The sequence below is a fragment of the Hypanus sabinus genome, chromosome 11 (genome assembly GCF_030144855.1).
Source record: "Hypanus sabinus isolate sHypSab1 chromosome 11, sHypSab1.hap1, whole genome shotgun sequence".
NCBI classification, from domain to species: Eukaryota; Metazoa; Chordata; class Chondrichthyes; order Myliobatiformes; family Dasyatidae; genus Hypanus; species Hypanus sabinus.
In genome coordinates, this window is record NC_082716.1 from 3,541,747 (window position 1) to 3,565,872 (window position 24,126).

The 24,126-nt window shown below is 42.6% G+C and overlaps 2 protein-coding genes across 4 annotated transcripts in view; one reads left to right on the top strand and one right to left on the bottom strand.

Annotated features, from left to right (window-relative positions):
- The window catches only part of rabggtb (Rab geranylgeranyltransferase subunit beta), a 99,361-nt gene extending 76,185 nt beyond the window's left edge, over positions 1 to 23,176 (top strand). For both annotated transcript variants that reach the window (XM_059983700.1, XM_059983701.1), the window contains 4 exons: positions 3,119 to 3,229; positions 8,828 to 8,953; positions 14,401 to 14,550; positions 15,804 to 23,176. In XM_059983700.1, coding sequence (XP_059839683.1) covers positions 3,119 to 3,229; positions 8,828 to 8,953; positions 14,401 to 14,550; positions 15,804 to 15,944 — 528 coding nt within the window. In that variant the 3' untranslated portion in view covers positions 15,945 to 23,176. The remainder of the gene's footprint in view (positions 1 to 3,118; positions 3,230 to 8,827; positions 8,954 to 14,400; positions 14,551 to 15,803) is intronic.
- LOC132401661 (uncharacterized) overlaps positions 76 to 24,126 on the bottom strand; it is a 55,884-nt gene continuing 31,833 nt past the window's right edge. For both annotated transcript variants that reach the window (XR_009514652.1, XM_059983703.1), the window contains exon 2: positions 76 to 2,368. Coding sequence is in view for 1 of the 2 variants with exons in the window: in XM_059983703.1 (XP_059839686.1) it covers positions 2,359 to 2,368 (10 nt within the window). In the remaining variant the exon portion in view is untranslated. The remainder of the gene's footprint in view (positions 2,369 to 24,126) is intronic.

Sequence of the window (24,126 nt, forward strand, 5' to 3'; positions counted from 1 at the left end):
AAAGAAAAAGAACCCCCCCCCCTTTACACAAGAAAATAACAAAATTAGAGCAAAAAAAACCATATTAGTACAAAGTAGTGATAGTGTTGCTAAATTGTGGTAAGTAGGATTTTTCTGGTTGGTTGAAGGGAAGTAGCTGTTTCTGAAGCTGATGATGTGGGAGTAAAGGCTTCTATACCTCCTGCCCAATGGTAGCTGCAAGAAGATGGCATGGTTCAGATGATGGCCATCTAAAAGAGAATATCACTGTGGGTCGTGATGGCTTGACATAAGACATAGTAGCAGAATTAAGCTGTTCAGCCCACTGAATCTGCTCTGTCATTCCATCATGGCTTATTTCCCTCTCATTCCATCAATTTCTTTCTCCCCATAACCTCTGACACCTTTACTTATTGGTTGTACGTTGTATCGGGACGATGACAGGAAACTTTGTGTGGGAGAGTTTTTAAAATGGAAAAGTACTTATGACATCTGAAGTCTGGGTCCAGTAGTATGAGTATTTCTCACAACTGGAGTCTTCCTTGGTTGCAGTGGGTGACCATGACTATTTCCATGCCTCACCATGCCCTTCGCTCTCCATGGAGTGTTGCAGAACTGCCTTCCAAGCAATTGGACCTCACTTTTGATGTCATTAGCCCAGACTTCTGGAGCTGAATTTGCATGCTAGGACAAGCATATCCCTATCTCACTGTGATATGAGGCCTGTTGGTACTCTTACCTCGTGTGGCCACTGTCACATGCAAATAGCTACTTGGAGCCAGAAGTGAGAGCTGAGTGTCTGGGTGGGCCCAAAGTTGAGCAGTCGGTCCCAGAATGGACTTGACAAGCCCCTTCACCAGAGATGCTAACCTTTCCTGTGCCAGCCCATACACTTCAACACAACCTTACTAACAAGAACTTATTAACCTGTTCTTTAAATATACGCAATGCTACCACATGGGTGCTACGTGGTACAGTGATCTGTTGTAACAGCCTGCAGATTCTGGGCTGGATTCCTGCAATGTCTCTAATTGTTGAGTGTAAAACTCGTGCCAAGTGAAGCCCAAAGTACAATCAGATATGGGCAGAGAAACAGTTAAGATTCTAGATGGTTTAATGTCATTTTTAGTACACAAGTGCATAAATGTAAAAGAGAACAAAACAATTGTTACTCTGGATCCAATGCAGCACAAAAAGCACAATCAATATAAATATATAAGGTAGCTTATATACATAGATTTATTGTGTGTCCATAAAGTGAAGCCTGACACAGGAATGGGGGTGTGGTCCAGGTGTTGAACAGCTTTACTGCTTGGGGAAAGTACAGTCGGCCCTCCTTATCCACGGGAGATTGGTTCCGGGACACCCCGCCCCCCGCAGGTACCAAAAAATGCAGATACTCAAGGCCTTTATTTAACCTGTCTCAATGAGGGTGGACTTTAGGACCTGGGGGAGCTCAGGACCCGCCACCCGTGGCTGCTGCTGAATCTGCAGTGTTCCTGTTCTGTTGGTGGAAAATGATCACAGTTGAAAATAAAGTGGAAATAATAAAGCGATCGGAAAGAGGTGAAATGCCATCAGTCATTGGAAAAGTGTTGGGCTACAGTCGGTCAACTATCAGAACAATTTTAAAGGATAAAGTGAGAATAATGGAGCATGTGAAAGGCCCTGCCCTGATGAAAGCTACAATTATTACTAAGCAAAGCAGTGGTTTAATTATTAAAATATACATGTTTCTTAAGTGTTTTATATACATAGAAAGATAAAATATATACTATATACTAAGACAACCGTTTGACCAATGCTAAATAATACCAGATGTACCTGTTCCAACTTGCATACAAATCCAACTTAAAAACTGCCTGTACTTTAAATCATCTCTAGATTACTTATAGTACCTAATACAATGTAAATGCTATGTAAATAGTTGTTATACTGTATTGTTTAGGGAATAATGACAAGAAAAAAAAGTCCATACATGCTCAAACAACAGGTGCTGGAGAGAGAACTTCCGGGTTTTCCCGATCCGCGGTTGGTTGAACCCACGCATGCGAAACCCGCAGATAAGGAGAGCCTTAACTGTTTTTGAGGCTGATGGTCCTGGAGCGGATGCAATGAAGCCTCCTCCCTGAAGGGAGTGGGACAAACAGTCCAAAGCAGGGTGGGTAGGATCCTTCATGATGTTACTGGTCCTTTTTGCAGCACCTTTCTATATATGTCATTGATGGTAAGTAGGTTGATGCAAATAATGTGTTGTGCCAGTTGAAGAGCCTTCCTGTCCACTACATGGCAGTTTTTGTACCATGCATCTTGTTACGATGCTCTCTACTGTGCATCTGTAGAATGACGTGAGCAAGCTTGTGCATAGTCCAGCTCTCTTCAGCCTTCTCTGAAAGTAAGCACATTGATGAGCTTTCCTGAATGTTAAGGATGTGAGGCAGTTTTAACATTTTAGTCAATGACCCTTCATTAGACTAAGCAACACACACAGAATGCCTATCACTCCCCAACTTTTCTGACACCACATCAAAGATTGCACTGGGACATCTTGAACCCTGTACCCACACTGAGCTCGTTGACCACCAACTTTACCTCCAACTTCCACCCTGCCTCAAATTTACCTGGTCCATTTCTGAAACCATCCTCCCCTTTCTTGATCTCTATCTCTCTCTCTGTCTGGAAAAAGTTTATCTACTGATATATTTTGTATAACATTTTGCGAATGTTGCTTGGATTTCCAGCATCTGCAGATTTTTACAAACGAGAAAATCTGCAGATGCTGGAAAACCAAGCAACATACGCAAAATGTTGGAGGAACTCAGCAGGCCAGGCAGCATCTATGTAAAAAGAGTACAGTTAACATTTTGGGCTGAGACCCTTCACCAGGACTGGTAAACAGTCCTGATGAAGAGTCTCAGACAGAAGCACCTACTGTATTCTCTTTCCATAGATGCTGCCTGGCCTGCTGAGTTCCTCCAGTATTTTGTGTGTTCTACAGATATTCTTGTCCTTGTTCTTCATTAGATTGATCTGAACTGACAGAGAATTGACTTATTAGTGGTAAATGTGCAGTGTTTGAAGCCATTATTGTAGCCTTTGAGTTTGGACAGTAACACCTGTGCTTGATATTGTTTTTCAGGGAAGACTCGATGCCATTAATCTAAATTCAGCAGCAGAGTTTGTCTTATCCTGCATGAACTTTGATGGAGGATTTGGATGCAGACCAGGTTCCGAATCTCATGCGGGACAGGCAAGTTGGTGTTTGTCTTCAAAGGAACCAGCTGATGGATTCTGATGTTTTAATCAGAGGTTCTTTCAGAAGTCAGGAAAGAGGCACAAAACTTGTTGCTTCACAATTGTTGATAGAATAAAGGAAAGTTGTACAGTGAGAGAGCTCTACTAAGCAAAGAGAATCAATGGAACTAAGACAGTGCTGCTTTGTAGTCACCTATTGTAGTCACAGAGATGAGAAAAATTCCATTCAAATTTGTAGTTAATTAATCAATTAGAAAGCTATTATTCAAATAACATAGTACAAATAAGATCCCAGAGCTCTCCAGAATTATACTTAGTGTAAACACTAGATTAGGAGTTCCCAACTTGGGGTCCACAGACACCTTGCTTATTGGTTTTGGTCCATTGTGTATAAAAAGAAGTTGGGAACCCCCGCACTAGACTCAGGCATATTAAATTTGCACATACGTACAGTACTATAGCCACCAGGAAGCGATTACTTATATATAAGTAATTATGTAAAATATAAGCAGAATAAATATAAGTAATTGTTACACTGCAAAAAACAAGTATCAATTAAACAGTCTAATCTAAGAATTAACCAGTCAGAGAAAACTTGATGGGCCGAATAGGCTAATTCTGTTCCTGTGGCTTATGGTCGTATGGATGCATCATGGTTTTTAATTATTGAAACCCTGCAGTATTCATGCTTAACTTTAGCATGCTGGACAAACAGTGATAAAGAACTAACTAGCTTGTAATTAGTAAAATTGAGCACCCTGCACACCTGCTTATAGCTACCCATTGAGTGTCATGGTAGTACAGAGCTATAGCTTGGGCATTGGAGTTCAGAGTTCAATACCTGCATCTTCTGTAAGCAAGTTTGTTTTTTCTTTCCTATGACTGTGCATGGGTTTCCTCCCACAATCCAAAGATGTACTGGTTAGTAGATTAATTAGTCTTGTAAATTGTCCCGTGATTAGACTAGGGTAAAGTTGGGTTGCTGGGCAGCGAGGTTCAATGAGCTGCAATGTAGAGCATGGAACATAGAACTGTACAGCCCACAATGTTGTGCCAAGCCAACTAAAAAGTAAATCAAAACACCCAAAAGCTAATCTCTCCTACCTGCAGAATGTCTCCCCATCTTTCTTGCTTTAATGCTTTCCAGGCGTTCATCACTCCATGAGCAAGAAACTTACCCCTCACATCCCCTTTGAACCTACCTCTCTCACTTTCAATTCATATCCTCTGGTATTAGACATTTCTATCCTGGGAGACAGATTCTCTCTATCTGCTCAATCTATGCTTCGCTTCAGCTTGTAAATCTCTATTTGATTTCCCCTCAGCCTCTGCTGCTTCAAAGAAAACAACCCAAGTTTGTGCAGCCTTTCGTGATAACACATGCTTCTAAACCAGGCAGTATCCTGGTAAAACTCTCCTGCAACCTCTCCAAAGCCTCAACATCCTTCTTTTAATGGGTAACCAGAACTGTATACAGTACTCCAGATGTGCTCTAACCAGAGTTTTATAAAGTTACAAGACCAATTGACTTTTAAACTCAATGCTTTGACTAATGAAAACAAGTGTTCTATAAGCCTTTCTTAACCACTCTATCAACCTGTGTAGTCACTTTCAAGGAGCTATGAACTGGGAATCCAAGATCTCTCTGCACAGCAACACTGTTATCTTGCTCTTAACAATGTATTATCTCCTTGCATTTGTCCTACTAAAGTGCAATACCTCACATTGTTTGGGTTAAACCATAACCCTGCATATCCCAACCATTGATGTACCTATCCAAACTTCTTTTAATAAAATATTTATTATTATGATTAAATGTTGAAATTGGCCTCACATGCACTACGTGCTGGCAGTCCATTCCACACTCTCATGACCCTTTGGCGTAAAGAAGTTTCCCTCCTATTCCTCTTAAACTTTTCATCTTTCACAATGAACCCATGACCTCTGGTTGTAGACCCACCCAACCTCATTGGAAAAAGCCTGCTTGTATTTACCCTATCTATACCCCTCATAATGTATCAAATCTCTTCTCAATCTTCTATGTTCTAAAGAATACAGTGCTAACCTATTCATTTTTTCTTATAACTCAAGCTATAAGGAAACATCCTTGTAAATTTTCTCTGCTCTCTTTTTCACACTTATTTATGACTTTCCTGCAGCTAGGTGACCAAAACTGCACAGAATACTCCAAAGCAGGCCTCATGAATGTCTTATACAACTTCAACATAACATCCCATCTCTCGTACACAATACGTTGATTTATGAAGTCCAGTGTGCCAAAAGCTTTCTTTACAATGTTATCTACCTGTGATGCCACTTCCATTGAATGGTGCATCTGTATCCCCAGATCCCTTTGTTCTGCCACACACCACAGTACTTTACTGTTCACTGTGTAAGACCTACCTTGGTTGGTCCTACTGAAGTGCAAAACCTCACACTTGTCTGCAGCAAATTTTATCCGGCATTTTTCAGCTAATTTTTCCAGCTGGTACAGATCCCTCTGGAAGCCATAATAACCTTCCTCACTATCTACTACATCCCCTGATCTTGGTGTTGTCCCCAAATTTGCTGATCCAGTTAACCACATTACCATCCAGATCATTGATTATAGATGACAAACAACAACAGAATTGGCACCGATTCCTGTAGCACTCCACTAATCATGGGCTTCTAGTCAGAGAGGCAGTTATGTGCCACCACTCTTTAGCTTCTCAAAGCCAATGGCTAATCCAGTTTATTGCCTCATCTTTAATACTGAGCAACTGAACCTTCTTGACCAACCTCCCATGTGGGACCTTGTCAAAAACCTTGCTAAAATCTATGTAGAAAACATCCACACTGCTTTGCCTTCATCTACCTTCCTGCTAACTTCCTTGAAAAACTCAGTAAGATTGGATTGACATGACCTCCCTTGCTGACTACCTGATTTGCTTACAGCTACTATCAAGTAGGAGGTACAGAAGCCTGAAGGCACATGCTCAACAATTCAGGAACAGTTTCTTTCCCTCTGACATCCGATTCCTAAATGGACATTGAAACTTTGGAGACTCCCTCACTTTTTTTTAAATGTACAGTGTTTCTGTTTTTGTACATTTAAAAAAATCTATTCAATATATGTAATTGATTTACTTGTTTATTATTATTATGTTTCATTTAATTCTTTTTTTCTCTCTGTTAGAATATGTATTGCATTGAACTGCTGCTGCTAAATTAATAAGTTTCACGTCACATGCTGGTGATAATAAACCTGATTCTGATCAGTCCATTTCTATCCAAATACTTATATATCTGATCCCTTAGAATACCTTTCAATAACTTTCTTACAAATGATGTCAGAGTAATGGTCCTATTATTTTGTGGTTTCTGCTGAGAGCCTTTTTTAAACAGCGGAATAACATTGCCTATCCTCCAATCCTCTGTTTCCTGTCCTATGCTAAGGATGATTTAAATGACTCCGCTAGGGCCCAATAATTTCTGCATTTACCTCCTGTAATGTCTAAGGGAACACCTCATCAGACCCTGGGGATTTATTCACCCTGATTTACATCAGGATAGCAAACACCTCCACTGTCCAGGTAGGCTGCAGAAGGACTTGGATTAGGAGAATGGGCAAGAAAGTGGCAAATGAAATATAATGTTGGAAAATGCACTTTGGCAGTAGAAATAAATTTGAAGACTATTTTCTAAACCGGGAGAAGATCCAAAAATCTGAGGTGCGAAGGGACTTGGGAGTCCTTGTGTAGAATGCCCTAAAGTTAAACTTGCAGGTCGAGTTGGTGCGAGGAAGGCAAATGCAGTGTTAACATTCATTCACTTTTGGGCCCCTCATCTTTGAAAAGATGTGCTGGCATTGGAGAGGGTTCTCCTCACAGAAACTTTTGTCACCTTCCTCTGTTTCATGCCTTAATGGTAGATCCAATATCACACACTCTTTCATTCGGACTTCTACATACTGATGAAGGAAACTTCGCTCAACACATTTGACAAACTATCTCATCTAGTCATTTTACAAAGTTAAAATCCTCTTCTTTCTTCTTCGACTGTCCATCGATTTCGATGTTGACTGAGGTGTGGGCCAGGTTGTATGGAACACTGGCAGTTGCACATGCTGCAAGTCTCCCCTCTTCACGCCACCGATGTTGTCTAACCAAAGGGCACTAGGCCGATACAGCTTGGCACTGGTGTCGTCGCAGAGCAATAGCAATGTGTGGTTAAGTGCCTTGCTCAAGGACACAACACGCTGCCTTAGCTGAGGCTCGAACTAGCAACCTTCAGATTACTAGACCAACGCCTTAGCCACTTGGTCACACCAAGTTAAAATCACCTACTGGAACAAGCTTACGTTTCTTGCAAGAGTCTGTGATCTTTCTACATATTTGTTCTCTAAATTGCTGGAATTATTAGGTGGTTTGCAATTTAGCCCCAATAATGTGATCATATCTTTCTTTGTCTAATGTGAACAGAAATTGAAGGGGAGTTTGAAATTTTGACAGAAAATACTGGAAGCAGGCCAGACATTGTCTTTGGAAAGTAAGTGCTCATGACCCCATGGTCAAAACCAGCACCAGTGGAGTTGGTGGACATATAAGGGAAGGGGAGTGGCCCTTTTGGAATGGCTCTGTGGAAACCCTATGTAAGCCGAGGGTAGTCCACTGTAAATACACTCTGTTCTGGTCTAATCCAACATAAGTTATGCTGCACTTTTTGCTTCCATTTGTACCTTTCATTCTGAATGTTGATAAACTATAAACACAAGATACTGGAAATCCAGAGTAACACACAAAAAATGATGGAGTAAGTTGGTATGTCAGGCAACGTTAATGGAAATGAATAAACAGTCGATGTTTCTGGCTGAGACCCTTCATCATGAATGCAAGGGAAGGGAGAAGATGCCAGAATAAGAAGTTTGGGGGGGGGGAGGGGAATGAGTACAAGCTAGAAGGTGATAGGTGAAGCCAGGCAAGTGGGGATGTAGGATGAAGTAAGAAGCTGGAAGGTGATAGGTGAAGCCAGGCAAGTGGGGATGTAGGATGAAGTAAGAAGCTGGAAGGTGATAGGTGAAGCCAGGCAAGTGGGGATGTAGGATGAAGTAAGAAGCTGGAAGGTGATAGGTGAAGCCAGGCAAGTGGGGATGTAGGATGAAGTAAGAAGCTGGAAGGTGCTAAAAGTAAAGGCCTGAAGAAGGAGGAATCTGATAGGAAACGAGAGTGGACCAGGGGAGAAAGGGAAGGAGGAGGGCACCCAGAGGGAGGTAATAGGCAGGTGAGAAAAAGAGGGAAGAGGCCAGGCTAGAGATGTGAAGAGGGTAGGAGGAAGGGAAAAAATTACAAGGAGAAATCAATGTTCATGCCATCAGTTTGGAGGCTACCTAGACAGAATATGAGGTGTTGTTCCTTCAACTTGAGAGAGGTCTCAATGTGCAGTAGAGGAGGTCATGGACTGACATGATAAACTATGTTTGAATATAACGAATGTATGTAGTTCCCTGTAATCAAGGGGAAGATGGTGTGGAATTTGTCTGCGTGTATTCTTGTGTGGCTGTTTCCTCCAATACATGAGCTGGTCAGTGAAAGCCTGTGTTGTCCCTTCCTAGATCTATTGCTGCACAGGATTTCTTGCTATCACGGGCCAGTTGCACCACGTCAACGCTGATCTACTTGGCTGGTGGCTCTGTGAGCGGCAGTTACCCTCCGGAGGCCTTAACGGACGACCTGAGAAGGTACGGAACACCAGTGGCTCTGATGTAGATCTGCACATTTCATCTACTCTCCTTGCAGACATATCTGATTAAGTATTTCTTTGGAATGTACACATTCAAAAGTCCCACAAACAGCAAAGTGCAGAGTAAATTTATTATCAAAGTACATATAGTACTGTTCAAATGTCTTAGGCACATGTTAAAAAAACATCAAAAACGATGGTACTTTAAAAAATAATGAAATGAAAAGTTTCTAAGTATCAAAAAAAAATTCTCTAAAGAGTAGTAACCAGTAAAAAACTAAATCAAATCAATGTTGGCATGATTACCCTTTGACTTTAAAACTGCATCAATTCTCTTAGGTACATTGTCATTTTTTATAAGAATATTCGCTGGTAGGTTGTCCCAAGTATCTTGGAGAACTTGCCACAGTTCTTCTGCAGATTTTGTTTCTGCCTCTCCAGGTAATCACAGACAATCTTAATGTTAAGATAAGGTCTGTATGGAGGCCATATCACATGAAACCATATAAAAAAAATCTAAGACTTTTGCACAAAATCAGAATCAGAATTAATAGCACTGGGAAATGTTGTGATATTTATTAACTTTATGGTAGCAGTATAATGAAATATATGATAAATATAGAGAAAAAAACATGAGTTACATTAAGTAAATATATGTATGTCTATTAAATAGTTCAAATAAGTAGTACAAAAAAAAAACAAATTAAAAAAGTAGTATGGTAGTGTTCATGGGTCAGTGTCCATTTAGCAATCGGACGATAGAGGGGATGGAGCTGTTCCTAAATTATTGAGTGTGTGACTTAAGGATTCTGTACTTCCTTTCCAATGGTAACAGTGAGAAGTGGGCATATCCTGGGTGGTGGGGATCCTTAATGTGAACGCCGCCTTCCTAAGGCACTGCTCCTTGAAAATGTCTTGGATACTACGGAGGCTAGAACCCATGATTGAACTGGCTAACTTTACAATTTTCTGCAACTAATTTTGATCTTGTGCAGTATCTCCCACATACCCGATGGTGATGCAGCCAGTCAGAATGCTCCCAATGTTAACATTGTATAAGTTTTCGAGTACTGTATGCAACCTTCCCACTTGACTCATATACAAACTTGGCTTGTTAGCTAGCTCTACTAATGACACAAGAGTCAGTAGTGAGAAGGCCACCTTTCATAAGCAATATATGTCTAGGATCGGTATAATTTTGGATTCAATCGAACAGGAAAGTTGGAATGTTCCAGAGAGGAACATTGACTGTAAATACTGCCCTATACACAATTAACGTTCACCAACAAATGACAGCAGTATCCAATTATAAAGGAAGGATATTTACCAATTTTCAACTTCATTAAACAGTTAACAGGAAAAAAAATTAAAGGGCCCCATTACAGTTAAATCAGTCCAAAGTGCACATAAAAGTTGGAGCTCATTTCTGTAGTAGTGGGGTGTATCACTTTACTCAGCTGAACCCACATTCTGTGTGAAAGACAGCAGCCACAGTTCGAACTCCCCTTGAAGAATATTTCAAACATATTGGCTGTCTCAAGAGTATTGGCACTTCCTTCTTGGAACCATTCATCTTCACAAAGCACTTCTTACAACAGGGTCTTTCCTTCGAACTGCATTCAGCGGTAACTTCCCCTTGTGTTTCGCTCCACTGCTTCTGCCGGAAGACCCCAAACCTAGACTACTGTCCTTCAGAAATCTCGTCCTGTCCAGCTGTCTAGAATCTACTCTCACATCCCACTGGATAGAAAGTTACAACACACACCCAAACCGTCCTGATTGGCGGACACTTCATTCCTAAGTTGGGCAATATGGCTTCTTTAGCCAAAGTGAAAACACTCTTATTAGCAGGACAGACTGCATTTACAGAGAATTGCTAAAATAAAAATACCTCACAGCACAACAGCAGAAATCTTGCCCAGGGTGTTACACGTATAGGTCACCTTCTGCAAACCTTGCAGGCGTTCACAGTAAATACAAAGAAACGCCATAGGATCAATGAAAGACTGCACCCAACAAGATGGACAAACAGCCCATGTGCAGCTGTGTAAATATAAAAATAATAATAAATAAGTAATAATTATCCAGACCATGAGGTGTAGAGTCCTTGAAAGTGAATCACTAGGATATGGGAATAGTTCAGTGTTGGGCTGAGTGAACTTATCCCCTCTAGTTCAAGAACTTGATGACTGAGGGGCAATAACTGGTCCTAAACCTTGTTGGTGTGGGTCCTTGATGATGGATGCTCCTTTCCTGTGACAGCATTCTGTGTAGATGTTCTCAGAGTTGGGGAGGGCTTTAACCATGATAGACTGGACTGTATCCACTTTTGTATGGACTCTTGTAGGATTTTCCATTCAAGGACATTGTTGTTTCATACCAGGCCTTGATGAAACCAGCCAACGTACTCTCTACCACACTTCTATAGAAGTTTATCAGAGTTTTAGATGACGTGCTGAATCTTTGCAAACTTCTAACAAAGTGGAGATGCTGCCGTGTTTTCTTTGTAATGGTACTTAGGTGCTGGACCCAGAACAGATCCTCCGAAATCAGAATCTGTTTGAGGGGTAATGTCTGGCCAGGAAAACTGCTCTCTTGCATTCGTCTAGAATCCTTTATGCTTTCCCAGAGGACACATACCCTCTAGTTCAAAAGACTGCTTCTCATTCTCCACCTGACTGCAGGTGGAAGGAGCCAGAGGTCCATGACTCAGTCCTCATTAGGAGACTGGAGGTGCTATCATATCACAAGGTGTGCCCTGCAAGAAAATGAATCTCTAGGCAGTATGCCAAAATTCAAAGTAAATTTATTATTAAAGTAAATATATCTCGCCATATACATCTGTGAGCTTCATTTTCTTGAGGGAAATATAAAGAAACACAATAAAATCAATGAAAAAAACTCATACAGAAAGACTGACAAACTACCAAAGTGGAAAAAGACAACAAACTATGCAAATACAAAAAAAAACAAAGTAATAATAATAAATAAATAAGCAATAAATATTGAGAGCATGAGATGAAGAATTCTTGAAATTAAGTCCATAGATTGTGGGAACAGTTCTGTGTTAGGGTGAGTGAAGTTATCCCTTCTGGTTCAAGAGCCTGATGGGTGAGGAGTGATAACTGTACCTGAACCTGGTGATGTGAGTCCTGAGGCTCAAGTGAGATGGAAACATGGCCTGGATGGTGGGCGTCTCTGGTGATGGATGCTGATTTCCTGCAAAGGTGCATATATTCTTTGATAGTAAATTTACTTTGACTTCAGCTGGGTGCACCAGCCTAGATTTTGAGCTTGAGTATCTGCAGTAGAACCTGAAACCTACAACCTGAGTTGGTGATAAAGCTGGATCTTAGTGAATACAATAGGTCTGTATGGAAGATACTTACAGAGATTGGAGGAAACAATATCTGACAGAAGTGAAGTACTTATTGCTTACTTTTAAACTTTGATACTGTTAAATCTTCAGGCATCAGCATTGCTGATGAAGGTTTATTTGCCTTATCCAAAACACTGAGCCCTCATTATCTATTCGTGGCTCTGTATACCTGGAGGGATCACGCCTGTCTCTAGATATTAGCACATTCAAGAGGCAGTCAATTCAAATACTGTAAATTTGGTAACTGGTTTGTAGACAACCTACAGCAAGTGTATCCCTGCTGTTACGTGCTTATAGTTGTCTTTTGCACATTCTTCTTGTGTGTGGTCTTTCATTAATTCTGTTGTGTTTCTTTGTACTTACTGTGTATATCTGCAACAAAATGAAACTCTGTGTGTGTGTGTGTGTACACACACACACTTACTTTGAACTTTGATTTATTCAGCTGAATAATGTCAATTCAAATTGGGTTACCACTCTTCTCAATGCATCCATTCATTCTCAGTAGTTTGATTGGGTAGTAAGTACTTTAAGTTTTAAAATACTTCATTAATGCATGCCAGTTCTTATAGAAATACTTCATTAATGCATGCCAGTTCTTATAGAACAGAGGGCTTGCTTATGTTTTTTTAGTGTGGTTGTGAAGCTTACAGAGGGCCTTATCTGTGAGAACTCCTTGCCCATGGGTGATGAGGACTTGGTGTGGTTCCAAGCAGTGGTTTAACTCGCTTTCTTTGGAGGATAGTTGAGGATTAACTGTGCACAATCACTACATACGGTCCCTTGGGATCGAGAATGAGTTACTTCCATTCTGGTTTGGTGGAGTTGAGGGTTGTGAGTGAGAACATAGAACAGTACAGCATAGTACAGGCCCTTTGGCCCACCATGTTGTGCCCATCTTTTAACCTACTCTAAAATCAATCTAACCCTTCCCTCCTATATAGTCCTCCATTTTTCTATCATCCATGTGCCTAATATGTCTGCCTCTACCACCACCACTGGTATGGCATTCCAAACACCCTCCACTCTCTATGTAAAAAAAAAACACCTACTTCTGACATCACCCCTATACTTTTACTCCTATTGACTTAAAATTATCCCTCCCTCCTATTAGCCATTTTCATCCTGGGAAAAGTCTCTGGCTATCCATTCAACCTATACCTCTTATTCTAAAAGTGGTGAATCTGTGGAATTCATTGCCTCAGGTGACCATGGAAGCCAAATCATTGGGTATATTTAAGGCAGACTTTGATAGATTCTTAATGATTCAGGGCATGGAGGATATTTGGGGGTGGGGAAGAAAGAGCTAGGGGCTGAGAGGGAAATGGATCAAACATGCCGGTTCATTGGCTCTATTTAAGAGGAAGTTAGATATGGCCCTTGTCGCTAAAGGGATCGGGGGTATGGAGAGAAAGCAGGTACTGGGTTTTGAGTTGGATGATCAGCCATGATCATACTGAATGGCGGTGCAGGCTCGAAGGGCCGAATGGCCTACTCCTGCACCTATTTTCTATGTTTCTATGATGAAATGGTGGAACAGACTCGACGGGCCAAAGAGCCCAATTCTGCTCCTATATCTTATGGGGGTGGGGGGGTCTTATGTTTTATCATCTCTTGTACACCTCTATCAAATTACCTCTCATCCTCAACTCCGAAGAGAAAAACACTAGCTCACTCAGCCTATCCTCAAAAGTTGAGGCCAATGTACAACCACAGGCTCTTCTAGAGATGAGGCAACAGGTGGGCAACTGGGTAAGGGGCTTATGGTGGTCTACACCCACCACTTCTGCAGGGCTTCTGTGTACTCGTGATGGTCAGCAAGGGAATGATGGGGTGAAGGATCTATTCTTGTATGATTTCACCAACTCCAAAATAAAATGCAACCAGAATAGAAAATGTATCTCAGGTTAGTATATGGTGACTTTGACAATAATAAAATTACTTTGAACTTAGATTTTTGATAATGAAGAGCAAAGATCAATATGTAAGGCTTGTAACTGGTAGAAGAGTAGCTAATGCCAAGCAGTTTTTGTGTTGCATTTGCTGATCTCAGTGCCTCATTACAGTTGCCTGATGTTTGTTACTCTTGGTGGGTTCTGGCTTCTCTGAAGATCATCGGCCGATTGCATTGGATCGACAAGGAAAAGCTGTCCACGTTTATCCTGGCTTGTCAGGATGAGGAGACTGGGGGGTTTGCAGACCGGCCTGGAGATGTGGTAGGTGTCCAGTAACCATGTAGAAGATGGAAGTGGGATTTTATTCCCCATTTATGTGTAACCCCCTGGGTCGCCTCAGACCTGCTCAGCTCATTCTGGTCTAGGGGGCGCAGCCTTCGGCCCCACTAAACTGGGTAATCAGCTTGTGTGGATGCTGTGTGATGTCCCCGCCTCGCCAAAGAACAGACAGGACACCATATGCGATTAAATAATTGCAGTTTATAAAGATCACTATAACTAAGTAATTATTAATGATACAGTATACATGAAGGAAAAGAAAATAAAGAAAAGGCACCAAACTTATCAAAGTCCAAACCACTTCATGCACAACCGTTGGAGCTCAATTACTGAAGTCTTCTGGTCACCATTCGATCCCCTCCAAACTCCTTGACTCACAGCTCAGGACCACCCGAAGTGGTCAACCAAGCACATCTATCTTTGTCTCCTCTCCTCGAGGTACCTCCTGGCCTTGAACCCCGCTTGAGGTCCGTTCCTCACCCAGTTTACAGCATCGCGTCCTCTCTCTCTCACACCCTCGCGCCCATCTCCCCAAAAGCCCGCCAACAATAGCTTACAGACTCAGAAGAAAGAACAACATTAATTCCAATTGGTTTACAAAGGAATACAATTCTCGTTATCAGTAAATTTTAACCCAAACAAGCTTCCAGCAGTCTCTCGCAACAAAGAAGCATTTCTACTTTTAACAAAACAAAGAAGCCATTTTGATTAACATACGCAGTAACAAAGAAAAAGAAGAAACCCCCCTTTATACATGTATTAGTTAGTAAATTGTAGATAAGGGTTAGCATCATGCTTTACAGCACCGGTGATCTGGGTTCAACTGGAGTGTAGGAAAATGAGGGCAGGTTGGATAGAGGGTATACAAAATTATTGAGGAGTATAGATAGGGTAAATGCAAGCAGGTTTTGTGAGACAATAACTAGAGGACATAGGCTAAGGTGAAGACTGAAATGTTTAAGGGGGACATGAGGGGAACTACTTCACTCAGGGTAGCGAGTGTGGAGCGAGCTGCTAGCAGAAGTGGTGGTGGCAGGTTTGATTGCAATAATTAAAAAGTTTGGGTAAGTACATGCATGGGAGAGGGTTTGGAGGGCTGTGGTTCACATGACGGTCAATGGGGTTAAGCAGAATAATGGTTTGGTTGGGACTAAATGGACCAAAAGACTTGTTTCTGTGCTGTAGTGCTCTATGACTAAGTGGTTTCCCAATTAATTGAGTCTCTTTATGCCTAGGTTGATCCTTTCCACACTCTGTTTGGTGTGGCCGGCCTTTCTCTTATGGGTGAGCAGCAGGTGAAGACAGTGAACCCGGTGTTCTGCATGCCCGAGGAAACCTTGCAGAGGATCGGCCTCCAGCCACACCTTCTGAGCTAAAGGGAAGAGGAGGTCAGGTCGCAGTGCTATTAGAAAAACCATTCTAGACAGTCCTGATCAACGTGACTGTGACAAGCAGTACTGAAATGTTTATCCTCTCACTGGGGTTTGGCAATAACTTGAGCTATGACTGCTACAACGATTTGATTCATTCAGTTCTGGTTTCTTGTGTATCAGTGCAAGGAGGAACTCCTACGGTGACCCGTCGTTCTTCCTGAGAGCCCTTTGCCGACGCTGCACAGACTGAATCCCTGTAAATCCTTGTCCATTGTGTTAGCTGATGTCTGTATGAAGCTTGACATTGTTCACTGTAGCGATGGCCGAGCAACTGCAAAGGTGATTTAACAGCCTTTGCAAAGTGAACAGAAGCCAAAGGCTTGAGTGGAAATCAACAAAATAAAACTACAGATGTCGCCAGTCAGCATAAAGGCATAGATGTGAAAGTATTAGGCATGAGGCGAGAAAAACTGTTAACATTTCAGGTCCAGAACCCTTCATTAGAGTAGACAGAGAAATAAGTTAGTGTGAGCAGCAGAGATCTGAAACATGGTTTCTTTCTCCTCAGATGCTGCCCAACCTTCTGAGTGTTTCCATTATTTTCTGTTTACACTAAAGACCGAAATGTAGACACTAAATCAGAGTAATTATTGCAGCATATTTTGGATTAATTTTATTACTAGAAATTGGGTATAAAGCAAATGAACCTAGTTGACAACTCTGATGTGGATAGATCCTGCAAGTTATCATCCCTAATTCAGAGCCATGAGCAAATAGTTGAGGCTAATATTTAAGTGAAGCAGAGCCAGCCACCCTGTGGGAGGGTCACACTGTGGGAGGGGTGGTACTGAGGGAGAGTCACACTGGGAGGGGTGATACTGAGGGAGAGTCACACTGTGGGAGGGGTGGTACTGAGGGAGGGTCACACTGTGGGAGGGATGTTACTGAGGGAGAGTCACTCTGGGAGGGGTAGTACTGAGGAAGGGTCACACTGTGGGGCGTGGTGGCACTGACAGACGGTCACACTGTTGGTGGGTGGTACTGATGGAGGGTCACACTGGAAGGGGTGGTACTGAGGGAGGGTCACACTGTGGAAGGGGTGGTACTGATGGAAGACCACACTGTGGGAGGGGTGGTACTGATGGAGAATCACACTGTGGGAGGGGTGGTACTGAGGGAGGGTCACACTGTGGAAGGGGTGGTACTGAGGGAGGGTCACACTATGGGAGGGGTGATACTGAGGGAGGGTCACACTGTGGAAGGGGTGGTACTGAGGGAGGGTCACACTGTGGGAGGGGTGGTACTGATGGAGGGTCACACTGTGGAAAGGGTGGTACTGAGGGAGAGTTGCCCTGTAGGAGAGGTGGTACTGAAGGAGGGTTGCCCAGTGGGAGGGGCGGTACTGACAGAGGGTCATACTGAGAGGGGAGATACTGAGGGAGTGCTGGGCTGTCAACTTGCCATTTCTGTTAAGCTATAATCACTGTGGGGTGATGAGGCAACGTGGGACGCTGTTTATATCTGTAATGTTTTGGTTTGGTGCTGAAGTTTTGACTTAACATTACTTGCAATGAAGAAAACATTTGTTTTATTTTCTGTCCCAATGGTGGCCTGAGTCATGGTGCCAGTAAGCAGTCATCTCCGTGGGCCTCCAGAACAATGCACAAGCAGAAATATTTTCCTCATGGAAATTTTAAACAGTTCTGGAAAGTTTAAGCTCTCTACTCCTAATTATAGTTTTGTGGTTTGTTTTACATCTCTCGAAATACTGAATGCAGAATGGAAATGTTTACAGTTCATTTAGTTGGCACTGATTAATCATTTTACCTCCCAGAAATTCGAGCCTTTCTGATACCTGAGAACAGATCATATCCACATTGCAAATTAAGGCTTAGAATATATAAAACCTACAGCACAATGCAGGCCCTTCGGCCCACAAAGCTATGATGAACATGTCCTTACCTTAGACCTACCTCGGCTTACCCATAGCCCTCTATTTTTCTAAGCTCCATGTAGCTATCCAGGAACCTCTTAAAAGACCCTATCGTTTCCGCCTCCACTAACGCCTGTGGCAGCCCATTCCACGCACTCACCACTCTCTGCATAAAAAAAAATCTACCCCTGACATCTCTGTACCTACTTCCAAGCACCTTAAAACTATGCCCTCTTGTGCTAGCCATTTCAACCCTGAGAAAAGGCCTCCGACCATCCACATGATCAATGCCTCTCATTAGCTTATACACCTCTAACAGGTCACCTCTCATCCTCCGTTGCTCCAAGGAGAAACAGCCAAGTTCACTCAACCTATTCTCATAAGGCTTGCTCCCCAATCCAGGCAACATCATTGTAAATCTCCTCTGCACCCTTCTGTGGTTTTCACATCCTTCCTGTGGTGAGGCAACCAGAACTGAGCACAGTACTCCAAGTGTGGTCTGACCAGGGTCCTAAGTAGCTGCAACATTACCTCTCGGCTCTTAAACTCAATGCCACAGTTGGTGAAGGCCAATGCACCATATGCCTCCTTAACCAGAGAGTCAAAGCATAGCAGCTTTGAGTGTCCTAAGGACTCAGACCCTAAGATCCCTCCGATTTTCCACACTGCCAAGAGTCTTACCATTAATGTAATATTCTGCCAACATACTTAATCTATCAAAATGAACCACCTCACACTTATCTGGGTTGAACTCCATCTGCCACTTCTCAGCCCAGTTTTGCATCCTATCAATGTCCCGTTGTAACCCCTGACAGCTCTCCACACTATTCACAACACCCTTAACCTTTGCGTCATCAGCAAATCTGCTAACCCATCCTTCCACTTCCTCATCCAGGTCATTTATAAAAATCACGAGATGTAGTGGTCTCAGAACAGATCCCTGAGGCACACCACTGGTCACCGACCTCCATGCAGAATATGACCTGTCTACAACCACTCTTAGCCTTCTGTGGGCAAGCTAGTTCTGGATACACAAAGCAATGTCCCTTTGGATCCCATGCCTCCTTACTTTCCCAATAAGCCTTGCGTGGGGTACCTTATCAAATGCTTTACTGAAATCCATACACATTACATCAATGGCCCTATCTTCATCAATGTGTTTAGTCATATCCTCAAAAAATTCAATCAGGCAGAGGGATGGTCTGACGGAACATGGAGTTAAATGTGCAGAAAGAATAAGTAAATTTAGGAAGGACAACAAAATTCAAGGGGCGTATAGCCTGATGGGAGTTCGGGGAGCTGGGTTAAGCACAATAGGCAGCAATTTAAACAGAGAGAGGAGAAATGGGCTAAAAATTCTATATCTGAATGCACAAAATGTCAGAAATAAGGCGGATGAGCTTGAAGCTCGGGCGCGAATGGGTAACTATAATGTTGTTGGGATAACAGAGACATGGCTGCAGGGAGATCAGACCTGGGAAATGAATGTACAAGGGTATACATGCTATCGTAGGGACAGAAATGTGGCAGAGGGGGTGGGGTGGCCCTGTTGGTGAGGAATGAGATTCAGTCCTTTGCAAGGGGGGACATAGGATCAGGAGAAGTGGAGTCTGTGTGGATAGAACTGAGGAACAGTAAGGGCAAAAAGACCCTACTGGGTGTTGTCTACAGGCCCCAAACAGTAGCATGGATATTGGGTGCAAGTTGAATAGGGAGTTAATATTGGCATGTGGCAAAGGTAATGTCACAGTAGTTATGGGGGATTTCAACATGCAGGTGAACTGGGAGAATCAGGTTGGTGCTGGACCCCAGGATAGGGAGTTTGTAGAGTGCCTACGGGTTGCATTCTTGGAACAGCTTGTATGAGAGCCGACCAGGGACAAGGCTATTCTGGATTTCGTGTTGTGCAATGAACAGGATTTGATAAGCGATCTTGAAGTAAAGGAGCCATTAGGAGGTAGTGACCATAATATAATGTTTTTATCTACAATTTGAGAAGGATAAGGGCAGATCGGAGGTGTCAGTGTTGCAGTTGTACAAAGGAGGCTATAGAGCCATGAGGGAGGAGCTGGCCAAAGTTAAATGGACGGATATCCTAGCAGAAAAGCCAGTGGAACAGCAATGGCAGGTATTCTTGGGAATAATGCACAAGGTGCAAAATCAGTTCATTCTTCGGAGAAGGAAGGATTCAAAGGGGGGGAAGGGGCCACAGTGGTTGACAAAGGAAGTCAGAGATTGCATAGCATTAAAAAAAAAGGAAGTATGACAGAGCTAAGGTGAGTGGGAAGACAGATGATTGGGAAATTTTTAAGAAACAGAACTTAACTAAAAAGGCAATACAGGGAGAAAAAATTAGGTATGAACACAAGCTAGCCAGGAATATAAAGGAGGATAGCAAAAGCTTTTTTAGGTATGTGAAGAGAAAGAAGATAGTTAAGAACAATGTTGGGCCCTTGAAGAATGAATTGGGTGAAATTGTTATGGGAAACAGAAATGGCAGAAGAATTTAATAAGTACTTTAGATCTGTCTTCACTAGGGAAGACACAAGCAATCTCCCATATGTATGGATGGGCCAAGGACATAGGGTAACAGAGGAAATGAAACAGATTGACATTAGGAAGGAAACGGTGATGAGTAGACTAATGGGACTGAAGGCTAACAAATCCCTAGGTCCAGATGGTCTGCATCCTAGGGTACGAAAGGAGGTGGCTCTGGAAATTGCGGATGCATTGGTAATCATTTTCCAATGTTCCTTAGATTCAGGATCAGTTCCTGAGGATTGGAGAATGGCTAATGTTATCCCACTTTTTAAGAAAGGAGGGAGGGAGAAAACAGAGAACTATCGTCCTGTCAGCCTAACATCAGTAGTGGGGAAGATGCTGGAGTCCATTATTAAAGATGAAATAGTGGCATATCTAGATAGCAGTGATAGGATTGGGCCAAGCCTGCATGGATTTACCAAGGGCAAATCATGCTTGACTAATCTATTGGAGTTTTTCGAGGATGTAACCAGGAAGTTAGACAAGGGAGATCCAGTGGATGTAGTGTACCTCGATTTTCAGAAGGCATTTGATAAGGTCCCACATAGGAGATTGGTGGGTAAAATCAGAGCTTATGGCATTGGGGGGAAGATATTGACATGGATAGAAAACTGGTTGGCAGATAGAAAGCAAAGGGTAGCGGTGAATGGGTGTTTCTCGGAATGGCAGGTGGTGACTAGTGGGGTGCCACAGGGCTTGGTATTGGGACCACAGCTGTTTACGATTTACATCAATGATTTAGATGAAGGCATTGAGAATAACATCAGCAAGTTTGCTGATGATACTAAGCTGGGTGGCAATGTGACGTGATGAGGATGTTAGGAGAATTCAGAGTGACTTAGATAGGCTGAGTGAGTGGGCAGATACTTGGCAGATGACGTTTAATGTGAATAAGTGTGAGGTTATCCACTTTGGGAGTAAGAACAGAAAGGCAGATTATTATCTGAACGGTGTATAGTTAGGTAAGGGAGAAATACAAAGAGATCTAGGAGTCCTTGTTCATTAGTCACTGAAGGTGAATGAGCAAGTGCAGCAGGCAGTGAAAAAGGCAAATGAAATGTTGGCCTTTATTACAAAAGGAATTGAGTACAAGAGCAAAGAAATCCTTTTGCATTTGTACAGGCCCTGGTGAGACCACACCTGGAGTATTGTGTACAGTTTTGGTCTCCAGGGTTAAGGAAGGACATCCTGGCTGTAGAGGAAGTGCAGCGTAGATTCACGAGGTTAATTCCTGGGATATCCGGACTGTCTTACGCAGAGAGGTTAGAGAGACTGGGCTTGCACACGCTGGAATTCAGGAGGTTGAGAGGGGATCTGATTGCAACATATAAGATCATTAAGGGATTAGACAAGAGGCAGGAAATATGTTCCAGATGCTGGGAGAGTCCAGTACCAGAGGGCATGGTTTAAGAATAAGGGGTAGGTCATTTAGGACAGAGTTAAGGAAAAATTTCTTCTCCCAGAGAATTGTGGGGGTCTGGGATGCAATGCCTCAGAAGGCAATTCTCTGGATGCTTTCAAGAAGGAGCTAGATAGATATCTTATGGATAGGGGAATCAAGGGATATGGGGACAAGGCAGGAACCAGGTATTGATAGTAGATGATCAGCCATGATCTCAGAATGGCGGTGCAGGCTCGAAGGGCCGAATGGTCTACCTCTGCACCTATTGTCTATTAACAACCACTGAAGTAAGACTCACTGGCCTATAATTTCTTGGGCTATCTCTACTCCCTTTCTTGAATAGGAGAACAACATCCACAACCCTCCAATCCTCCGGAACCTCTCCCATCCCCACTTATGATGCAAAGATCATCGCCAGAGGCTCAGCAAATCTCCTCCCTCGCTTCTCACAGTAGCCTGGGGTACATCCCATCTAGTCCCAGTGACTTAACCAACATGATGCTTTCCAAAAGCTCCAGCACATTCTCTTCCTTAATATCTGTATGCTGAAGCTTTGGAGTCCTTTTCGTAGTGCATAATGAAGCAAAATATTCATTAAGTACCTCTGCTGTCTCCTCCAGTTCCGTACACACTTTTCCACTGTCACACTCGATTGGTCCTATTCTCTCATGTCTTATCTTCTTGCTCTTCACATACCTGTAGAATGCCTTTGGGTTTTCCTTAATCCTGTCTGCTAAGGCCTTCTCATGGCCCCTTCTGGTTCACCTAATTTCATTCTTAAGTTCCTTCCTGCTAGCCTTATAATCTTCTAGATCTCTATCATTACCTAGTTTTTTGAGCCTTTTGTAAGCTCTTCTTCTTGACTAAATTTACAATAACCTTTGTACATCACAGTTCCTGTACCCTGCCATCCTTTCTCTGTCTCATTGGAATGTATCTACGCAGAACCCCACTCAAATATCCCCTGAGCATTTGCCACATTTCTTTTGTATGTTTCCCTGAGAACATCTGTTTCCAATTTATGCTTCCATGCTCCAACTTACTTAGAGGATTTGTTTTATTTCTATTTGCGAGTGCCAACAATATTCTCAATTTTCAGGAGCAAATCTTGGGTGTGGGTCAAGATAAAGCAGAACTGCTTTTGAACAGTAAACCAGAGAGATTTGTAGATATTGCAAAGACATTCTTAACAAGAATATAACAGGGTATATTATGGTGAAAGGCAGCTGACATTGTAGGTGTGTGTGAGATGATGAGAGTACCTTGAGTGATTTAATCAAAACGAGAAAATCTGCAGATGCTGGATATCTAAGCAACATACATAAAATGCTGGAGGAACTCAGCAGGCCAGGCAGCATCTACGGGAAAGAGAACAGTTGACGTTTCAAGCCAAAACCCTTCATCAAGACTTCATTGAGTCGTGATGAAAGGTTTCAGCCTGAAACGTCGACTGTACTCTTTTCCATAGATGTTGCCTGGCTTGCTGAGTTCCTTCAGTATTTGGTGTGTGTTACATTAAGTGATTTAGTGGGAGCGATGGTGTGGGTTTCCTCGGGTGCGGAAGTCTCCCATCATTGCAAAGGTGTGTGGCTTGGTAGGTTACTTGTTTGCTTTAGATTCAGTGAGCAATGGAATGGGTAGGAATGTGTGGGGAATCAGTTAGAACACAGAACAGCACAGCACAGGAAAAGGCTCTTTGTCAAATCATACTAATCCCTTCTGCGTGCATACAGAACATAGACAGTACACTACAGCACAGGAACAGCCTTTCCGCCCACAATGTCCACATCCCTCCATTTTCCTCACATTCATGTGCCTACCTAAATGTCAAAAAATCTGAGGCACAGGAGCAGGATTAGGCCATTCAGCCCATCAAGTCTGCTCCATTATTCCATCTTGTCTGATCCCGGATCCCACTCAACCCCATACACCTGCCTTCTCGCCATATCATTTGATGCCCTGACCAATCAGGAAAAGATCAACTTCCACCTTAAATAATCTGTGGACTTGGCCTCCACCGCAGTCTGCAGCAGAGCCTTCCACAAGAACACGAGTCTCTAACAAAAAAAATTCCTCCTTACCCTTGGTCTGAAAGGTTGCCCTCAATTTTGAGGCTGTGCCTTCTAGTTCTGGATACCCTCACTATAGGAAATATCCTGACCACATCCATCCTATCTGGTCCTTTCAGTATCTGTCTCTACCACCACCCCAGACAGCACATTCCAGCCACCCACCAATATGTGCTTTAAAAGAAACTTGCCCCTCAAAACTCCTTTGAAAGTAACCCCTCTCACCTTAAATATATGCCC